This window comes from Pyrgilauda ruficollis, unplaced genomic scaffold, assembly GCF_017590135.1.
Source record: "Pyrgilauda ruficollis isolate IOZ18807 unplaced genomic scaffold, ASM1759013v1 scaffold16, whole genome shotgun sequence".
Classification (NCBI taxonomy): domain Eukaryota; kingdom Metazoa; phylum Chordata; class Aves; order Passeriformes; family Passeridae; genus Pyrgilauda; species Pyrgilauda ruficollis.
The window spans coordinates 6,519,984-6,529,721 of NW_024514764.1; the positions used below are offsets into that span (position 1 = coordinate 6,519,984).

Below are 9,738 nucleotides of genomic sequence, written 5' to 3' on the forward strand. Positions count from 1 at the left end.
CTCCTAAGCACTCCTGCAGTGCAATTCATTGTTAATGAACACTGCAGCAATTAACTGGATCCTTGGTAAGTAACATGAAGCAAGACACCAGATTCCTCGGGACAGTGGTAACATTGCAGCTAAAGTGGTTTGCTGTGTTGTGACTGACAGAAGTTTCTGGCACTCACCACTGCTGCTCCCTGCAGACACTGTGTACACTGAGCACCACGATGCCTTGATTTTTTTGTTATTTCTTTAAGAACTTTGTTTCTGTGAAAGAGCAGGGCAGGGGTGACAAGCATTACAGAATGAGTTGTAATTGAATCAAGAAGACAAAGAAGTTGCTGCAAATACAGTTTCACCCCTGTGCACATGAATAGAATTAGTACAACATGGAGATGTTCTTACTGGTTCATTTTATATTAGCTGATACCTTGGCTCCTGTCCCTGCTATGACAGCATGTTCTAACCCCTCCACTAACTCACACTGGCAGCAGAATTTAAATATATTTTGTAAGGAGACAAAAGAATGGTTGAGATCATGTGGTCTCTTCTCCATTTTCAATGACTAACATCCAAGTTTCCTTTGAAAATAAATCTCAGGTCATCATTTATAACCAAATCTCAGGACCATGATATTTTGTTTTATATTACCATGAGAGATTCTTCTTATCTCCATCATTAAATTATTTTCTCTTGCAAGACATTAACTTTTTAAGAATGCATTAAAAAGTACTTTGTCATAAAGTGGCAAACCAAAGCTCAGCCAATGGCAAACTCCCATAATTGATAGCTAGATGTTGCTAGAAATAAATGTTTTTAAAACCAAACAGATAAACTTTTATTTTTACCTGATCTCTCTCTTTTTTCTCATGGTCTCTGGCATCTTCTGGATTGCTTTAATCCTTTCATTGCTGGACATACTTGCAAGACTTCTAACTAAATCTTCCTCTGCATCAAACCCATGCAAAAAACAAAATTTGGGGATAAGAATACAGTAATTTTTATACACAACCAGAAATGGATATAACAACATTCCCCATTTACACTGTTACCAAGGTGTGCAAGCTAAGACTTAATGATATTGCCAAGAATATCTTCAGCTCCCTCAAAACCCTAAATCAGATGCAAGTAAGTAGTCCAATAATGTTTATAGAAAGAGCTGTGATATAAATGAAAATAAAATACTGACAAAACTACAAGATTCTGGTCCACTGTTTGATCACTGTTTGATAGTGGCACTTTTATTACGCTACATATTGACTTGAAAGCTAAACTTTTGCTTTATTTATTCTGTAATTTTAGTTGATGTTAATGCCCATACTTAGCCCCACCTATGCCACAGAACACCTCTCTGACCTGACAATCAGGCTGCTTCTGCATAGTTGGAATTTGATGATAATTCCAGACACAGTGGCTGAAAGCAATCTATCAGCTGGTCAAACAAATTCTAATAAAGAGCTTAGCATTTCTTTCTAAATTTAACACCTTCATACTGCACTTCATTTCATTTATCATGGGATTTGAGTGTGTTAGGAGAGCATAAAAGATTAATCCCTACCATAACACAAACCTAAGCTGTCCCCACGACCACAGAAGGGCTGTACACACAGTTCTGGTGAGAAACAGAGCAGCATCAACCACACCATCCTTGTACAAGACATTGTCAAATCCTGAACTCCTTATCTAAACCCCTACCTTCCCTGCACACTGGATCTGTTTCAAACATGCTGGAAGAAGTCATGAAGATCTCATCGGGGGGTCTTCGGTTGCGTCTCCGAATGAAGCTGTCTGAATAACACACATTCTTTAGGAAACCCAGATAGTCCTGACAATTTCACTCAAGAAATTCAAATTTCACTTTCACAAGAACAAGCTAAAAGGCTGCCCTTTAATCTCACTAACTTCTTGCAAACACACTCCCCCACTCCTTTCCTGGGTGTCCTTGACAAGTGCAAGCACTTTTTCAGATAAATGCTGGAAAAGAGAAACTGAGCCCAGTCTTCAGCTGTCATGGAGAACTCCATCTAAGCCATTCACAAATGCACATATTCACTTTTCAAGATTTTCTTTCTGTAAGACAAGCCCTTTCTTTAAAAATCCTTCCCCAGCCTTCAGAGGGATCATTTTAGAATCACACTCCATCGTGCTGAGTAAGTTCAATGTGCCAAACTCCCATTTCCCTGGGGCCAAAATGCAGCTGCTCTCTCCACCTCCTTTCATCCACTTGTTCAAACAGGTGACTACACTCCTAAAAAGCATCAGCCTTCCAGCCATGACACAGATTAGTTTAGCCACAGCTTTCCTTGCCTAGCCTTCCCAGAGAGATAATGGCCAGTCCCAGTGTTACATCCCAGTGTGGAGCTCAGCTCTCTGATGTGGAAGGACCCCATTTATGACCCCTTTTATTATGTGAAGATATTCATACCTGAGCAAGAAGGCTTTAAAATATTTATTAGTATTATTTTATGGAGGGTGAGATTGACATGCAATATTGTGGTGCACCACAATCCTTACCTTCTGATCCACTGGAAATTCCATGAGTGTAGGGATAATCCAGCATATGGGAGGTAGAATGTGGGGTGTAAATCAGTTGTGGCTCAGGCTCAAAGGAAAGATTGTCTGTTGAAGGAAATCAGAGTTACACAAAGCTGCAAACTGCTATGGGTTATTTACAAACACAGAATGCCAAGCCCATGACAAAATACAGATCTAGTGCCAGCACAGCAACCCAGTCCCTCAACAAAACTCCCACGTTCCACCCCAGTGTACATCCTAGTACTCAACAACTTACTCAGTCCATACAAGATAATATTTATTGATCTGTTAATACAACAATCCATGGACTTGCTAATAAAACACATGAACTGCTTAAAAAATCAAAAAGCTAAAAATATTTACAGAGTTGAGCTTTGCAGAGCAGCAGGACTCCCTCGGGGCAGAGCCAAGTGTTATTTGTTCCAGGCATTCTCCAAGCTGGTCACATGAGAAATTACATACCTGTGAAATTTCCATATGGACTTGTGCTGGGTAAATCCTGGCTGTAGTCAGAGCCAGGTCCCAGGGAAGCCATTGGGATGGCCACAGGGTAGTTCTGCTCCCTCCCTCTGTGCTCTCCATAGTAATCATACAGAGATGAATCATAAGGAGTTTGGTGAGAGAATGGATTCCTTTGAGAACTCTCCCTGTGTAAGCAACAAAAAAGAAAATCCTGACTGTCATAAAACCCCTCAATAGGTATCCTGAATAATCTGCTACCTATTATTATCAAATTTGAGTATGTTATAAAACAAACTATGATACTGAGAGGTATTTTGTATTTAGAACTTCAACAACATAATTCTGATTTGGTCATCAAATGAATTAAGAAGGCTAAAATTTTCTCCACCTGAAGTTAGCTTAGACTCTAACTAAACAGGAATACTCGCTTGGAAAACAAAGATATGCATTGTGAAAATTACTGGAACTAAAAAATATGTACAACATTATGCCATAAATACATTTAACTAAAATTCAGCCAACATGTAAAAAGTAAACACACCATTTCCTCTGAATGCTGCCTTCCTGATAACAGTTTTAAAAATTTGTCTGAGAATGGAAGCATAAAGGAGGGATTAAAATAAATCCACAAATTAAAACTCCAGAGGAAAAGTATCTTCTGCATATAAATGACTTTATTTCTTATGACACAGTCACACAATAAAATTAAATAAACTCACCGTCTATCAATTTCCAATGTCTCTGAGAAGTGGTAGTCTGGATTTTCAAAGGCTTCATTGTTATAATAAGACATGACAAGTCCTTGGTTTGAAGGATGAAATCTTCCTTATTTTTGTCTCTACTGCTTCATTAATATGTTAAAAGGAAGACTGATTACAGACCTGATTACAAAACAGATGCAGGTGCATAAAAATGAAAAGGAAGGAACTCCATTTTAGCAACTCAGAAGATTCTACTAACAAATAATATGAAACAGTATAAATCAGCAGTGGTTGTAACTTCATCACCTCTCCACTGGGAAACTGGGGTCCACCAGAAACTGCAGGTCAAATAGGAACTCGTATTTCTCTATAGTTAGGTCTCTCCAAACCTACAGAACTGCAGTGCCACAGAAGTTTTCCCAACACTAATGAGGCCAGGCTTTAGAAGCATGTCAAAATGTTGAGAAAAATAATAAAGTTCTCTCTCTCCTCCTTAAAGAGCGAAAGCCAAATGCACAAATTTTCACAACAAATTTAACTCAATTTCCAAAGTGAAAGAGGAAGTGAAGCCTGCCTTGTTCCTTGCTAGCAGTGCATCTCTAAACCTGAGTTGTGGATAAGGGACCTGTGGGACTGTGGCTTTGGACAGAGCTGACAACATCTAAAGACTCATTCTTAATAAGGGCTTTTCTAATGGTTTAACACCTCAATCCTTTAAATAGGCCTGGTTTTAGATTTCTCACAGAGTGCTCAATTTTAATCTTAAACAAACCAGACTTAGTCAGAATTTATTGAATGGGAGTCCTCATGAGCCAGTAAAAAGGGAATGTTACATCAGAAAAAGAGAATGCAAAATAAGCAGGCAGTTCTTGCAATTAATCAAAAATCATACTCAAAATAAAAAAGGAAACTATTTTTAGCATTTCTTCTTAAAGGCACCATGTAAGTTTCCTAAGCTGGCAAGCTATTCCACAGCAGGGAAGGGAAAAATAAACTATAAAGGGCACAGCTGGTAAAACCCATCAGAACCTATTTTTATTTAGGCTCCATTCCTGGAAAAGCAGAGCTGAATCTCATTTAACAGTACAGTCTCAACAAACTTTTTCATTTGCAGTGGATTTTATTTGTGATTTTTACTGCAGCAAAGGAAGTATTATATGAAAAGTATCTTCAAAATGTATAATTATACAGTGTCTCGTTTCTGAGGGCTTTTCAAAATCTTCTTCTGCCAAAAGAAGCTCTTAAATTACTTTTGTGTCATTTACACTCCTTAAGAGCTTGGAAGACAGTCTAAAATCTTGCAGTGTGACATAGTTGTAAAACACTGCCCAGGTTTTGCAACCTGACTTGCAGAATTATGCTTATAAACATGAGAGATTGATTGAATTCAAAGTCCAACTTTTTAATCAGAACACTGACTACACTTTGATTACAGCAGGAGGAAGGGTGCTCTGAGGCCCAGGTACTCAGCACATCCAGGAAAAGCACACCAGGCAATGGGAACACACAGTGCATCACCCCTGCTGCTGCAAACAACGGGGTGTGATTGCTGCCAAACAGAAACCATAAACAGTCTCTCCTAAGTGACACTTGTGTTTCTTCAGGTGACAATTTCACACCTATAGAGACAGAGTGAGGTTCTCATGAAAGCACAAGAGTAGTCAGCAGAGTCTTCTTTCCTCATCTCCAAGAAAACTTAATAAATGCCCCGTGAATCCAAGGCTCTTACATAAAAGAAATCCAAGGCTCTTACTTAAAAGTCATGAGAAGCTTAAATCTCCTGAAGAGGTAGACTTCCTTTGACAGGAACCACTTAGCTCTTGAGGATCTTTTGAGAACTAGCTCAGAATGTATCTGAACTTCTGTACCAACCCTTCAGGAATTAGTACATTCTGTCTTTGTACTCTATTAAAAAGCATGGAAGTGATTCTTGAAAAAGATTATCATGGTCTTCTGCAAAGACTTGCTTGGAAAACTAAACATCCCCTATAAATGTGGTTTACATTTCAAACCGCAATGAAAAACTGAAGAGGGAAACATTATTTTCTCAGGGCATGAAAATTCTGAGACAATTCCCTTTGAAGAGTGTGCAAAATTACATTTTTCTATTTTTTTAACTGGTTTCCCAGGAACCCAACTCTCTCGGACTCGGCTATCCAAAAAGCTGGGAAGCTTGCCAGCAAGGCAGCTGGAAAGCTGAGCACTGATCTAAACAGTTTGCCAACTTGCCTGGTCCTCAGTGGAGCTGTAGAGAGCACAGACATTTTGATGGAAGTGCATGGGTTGTGCAGACTCAGCATTACCCAGAAGCAAGCTGGCAGAAAGCATCAGCCATCCATATCAACCACCTTGCTGACACCAACCAACCAGAAGAAACAGATCAGCCCGGCTGGAAAATCTATCCAGCATTTCTTTTACTCATTTGAGACACCTTGAGGCTTATCCATAAAGGCTTCCTCAGAAACTCAAAAAAGCCCAAGATAGGTTCTCTGTTGGCTCTGGCATTATGTACTTTGTTTTCTTTGAGTCTTATGATGTACTGCATGCCAGGATCACTATGAAAATCCACAGGGACATTTACAGTCTAACACTGAACCCAGCATCTGAAAATACAGTTTTTTCTCCACTTACAAAATTTTAATGACTTGAAGTAAATTTTCCACATATGCTGAGGCAAATTTGAATCTGGCAGTTTATACATTTCTGACCAGTCATAGCTCACTGGAAAGAACCCAAAGCAGGTGATGCTCGAACTAAACCATCTCTTTGCTCTTTTCACCCTATGATGGAATGCAGCAAACCATAGTTCCAGGAAAAGATAGAACATTTAGACTTAGTTTTCCCTTAAAAAAATTATTTAGAAGGAAAAAAAAATAGCTGGCAGACAGAGGTTATTTGTGAAAGACAGAAAGTAGGATCTGGACAAATCTTCCCTTTGCAGAGTGGCATCCACTTGTGGGTTACATTTTTGGATTTCAGCAAACAACTTATCTTGCTGAAACAAATAAATCCTGTGTACCTTCTCTGGAGTACAGAAGTGCTTAAGATGGGTTTAATGGTCATTGATATGTAAATAAGTTAGATGATCTGTGGAGGGCAGGTGCTCTCTGCTTAAATTGTTCAACCCTGTAATGATATAGACCAGGAAACTCCAAGCAGTGCAGACTCACACTTCTGAATCATCTCCCAGAAAAATAACTGCCTTTGAGTCACAGATCAACAGCCTTGACAAAATATTCCAGGTTAGTTTCATCCCTTCCTGTGCAGGTAATGTTCTGCTATAGACACTAATCCTCATGTAGAATATAATGAAACAAACATGAATGTCTTGCCAAAACAGCACTTTGTCTTGGCATCAAGTTTCAAGAAAGCCACTTAGACCTTCAAGCTCCTTACCTGTAATCCTTCAGTAAAAAAAGATTTCATTAAGTAAATCCTAATTGCACACATCTTGAAGTGGAATAAAAACAGGGAATTCCAGAACTGCATCATAGATAACTTAATAATGTTGAATGAAGGGAATAGAACTCATGGAAGAAGTGATTCAGAGGGCTGAATGTGCTCTATTTCCATAAAGATAGCTTAGTTTTGTAGGGTATGACTACACAGGGCTTCACCGTCAACCAAGTTTTATTCATGAGTGCCTGACCTGTTCAACGTGTTCCACACATCTTCATGATGATAAAGAACCAGACTGATTTCTGGAAGCCAAAAGCGAGTTTAAGAGACAAGCTGGAGTTTTACATTCTGCATCAGCAGCTGGATTCCAGTACTGATCACTACTCTTCCACTGTCTCAGTCTCAACAGTTTCAACAGACCAGGAAAGCCTCTCAGAAAATCTAAAGGGCCTGTGTATTGACACTAATCAAACACTACACTGGAGAAAACCTCATCTCTAAGTGATGTATTAGCAATGGAACCAGCGTGAATCATACACGGAAGCAAAAGCCACTTATCTTTACTGCATCTTGCCAAAGTACCCAACCAGCACCAACAAACACCACCTCTTACAGGACTCCCTTTGTGGTTTTATTGAGGTCAGCAGGGTCCATTACAGGAATCAACATCAACTCTGCTATTTTAGACCTTGAATTCAATTTAAGCAATCTAAATTGTGCCTCCACTACAAGAGATCTTGCCAGTGAGGCAAGATGCACAGATGACATGCAGCAGCACTAAAAACTCATTTTTTTAGTCTTGCATAGGGACAGATGAACAAATTGGGAAGAGAGAGTGACAGCATCCCCCTCACAGCCACCATGCTCCTTCTCTCCCAACAGCTTGTTGGGTCTGGATCCCAAATGGATTTACTTGCTACTCCTATAGTGCAAGGGCACCTACCAGAATCCAGATCCCACTCTGCCTAGTCCTCAGCTGTTCCTGTAAGAGTGGGGTCCAGAGAGCAGCCAGGCAGAAGGAAGCAGAAAGGTGTTTGTTTGCCTCCAGCTGCTCTTCAGCATCATGAGCTCTGCCCCTTATTTACTCTTTATCAATTTTTCTGCACCTGCTCACTTTTTTGCCTTATCCCTTCCATTTAACATTCCTCTTGTAATTCCCTCACAATATCATAAGACTACAGTATTTTCATCATGTTCACTTTCTTTGCAAGTTAAATCTTTTGTACCACCTGTGGCTGCTTAGACAAGGTTTTTGGGGAAGGACTGCCAGCTACTTTGTGTATGCAGTGTCTCAGACAGGTTTCTACTTCACCTGAGTTTAGAAGCCTGCATTATAAACATGCCCCAGAAACATCTAAAAATTTGTTACAATATATAGTTAAATGTTAGTGTCCCGTAAAGTTATTAAAGTTATTAAGTGGAAGCACATACAGTTTTTTTGCATAAAGGGAGTGGGTGAAAGTTCAGATACTTCATTAATTCTGTGAAATTCATAGTACTCTCCCTAATGTACCACGCAGATCCCTGCTTCTCCCCCCAAAAGGCCCCACAGATCCAGTTCCTGTGGACTGAAGTACACATGACAAGGACTTTGAATGATCTAACCCATTACCTGAAAGCTCCTTTGAGAGCAACTCTCTGTTTGCTGCTCTGTTGCTTTTATTCTCCTAACTCTGACCACAAGGGCAAACTTAATTCATTAGGAAAATCATAAGCACTGAGATATATAACTACTAAAAACAGAAAGAGAGAGCTGAAGAGCAAGAACAGTATACCTGGCAGAGAGAGGCAGGGTTAGCAACAATAAGTAACAGAACTCTACATTATTACTTTAATTCTTGAAAAACATTACCTAGTTCATATTGTGACCATTGTCTGGAAAAAAAGGCTGAAGCAAGAATCATTTCATATCAGTGCAAGTCAGTCTTGTGACTAAATTTCCAAATTGCAGACTGTCACGTTCTCTGCGTTCAGCCAGACTAAATCTTACTTTGCAAAACAAGTTTTTTAAGTCTATTAACCAACATTACCAGCTACTTGTATTTGAAGGAAATAACTCCTTACAAAAAAAAAAAAAAAAAAAAAAAAAAAAAAAAAAAAAAACCCAACCAGAAGTGAGTACCTGGTTAGAATTCATTTTCTGCTTTGAGTGTAAAGGCAGCCAACAACACCAGGTCTATTGGTCTATTGGAAGGTACTGCTTACTGCTTACTAGAACAGTTCTGACTGAAAGAAAGCCTTAAAAGAAATCTCTGTTTATTCTGCACTTGCAATGGATACCTCTCCACTTGCAGCCTGCAAATTGTACTTTAATGAGCAGTATCAGTTACAGGAGTATCATTCACCAGTTCAAGTGGAAAAGCTTATGAAGACTACACATATGATCATTTTAGATAATAAACAGGGTTTTGCATACTCAAGGATCTTGGACTGAAAAAGGGCATTGTTCTGTTTGTAATTTCTGGTTTAACTTCCTGTTAAGAATATTGTTGTCCTGTTACTATTTGCACAAGCAGCATTTAACAAGCAGCATTTCCCGGAGGGAAAACAAAAAGTTTATCTGTCAGAATATTGGGAATACCAAGATACTAGAACAATGTCAGGGGAACCAGTCAAAAGACTGTTGTTTTGGGTTTTTTTTGTCAAAATCCTTATATGC

The 9,738-nt window shown here is 39.1% G+C and overlaps 1 protein-coding gene across 6 annotated transcripts in view; it reads right to left on the reverse strand.

Annotated features, from left to right (window-relative positions):
• The window catches only part of TMC5 (transmembrane channel like 5), a 29,556-nt gene that overhangs the window by 18,131 nt on the left and 1,687 nt on the right, over positions 1 to 9,738 (reverse strand). For 4 of the 6 annotated variants that reach the window (XM_041462493.1, XM_041462492.1, XM_041462488.1 and 1 more), the window contains exons 2-7: positions 3,699 to 3,860; positions 2,980 to 3,164; positions 2,497 to 2,601; positions 1,678 to 1,770; positions 831 to 930; positions 168 to 249 (exon numbers count right to left, since the gene is read on the reverse strand). In XM_041462493.1, the coding sequence (XP_041318427.1) occupies positions 168 to 249; positions 831 to 930; positions 1,678 to 1,770; positions 2,497 to 2,601; positions 2,980 to 3,164; positions 3,699 to 3,772 (639 nt within the window). In that variant the 5' untranslated portion in view covers positions 3,773 to 3,860. The remainder of the gene's footprint in view (positions 1 to 167; positions 250 to 830; positions 931 to 1,677; positions 1,771 to 2,496; positions 2,602 to 2,979; positions 3,165 to 3,698; positions 3,861 to 9,738) is intronic. The other 2 variants (XM_041462491.1, XM_041462490.1) reach the window with 2 other exon arrangements.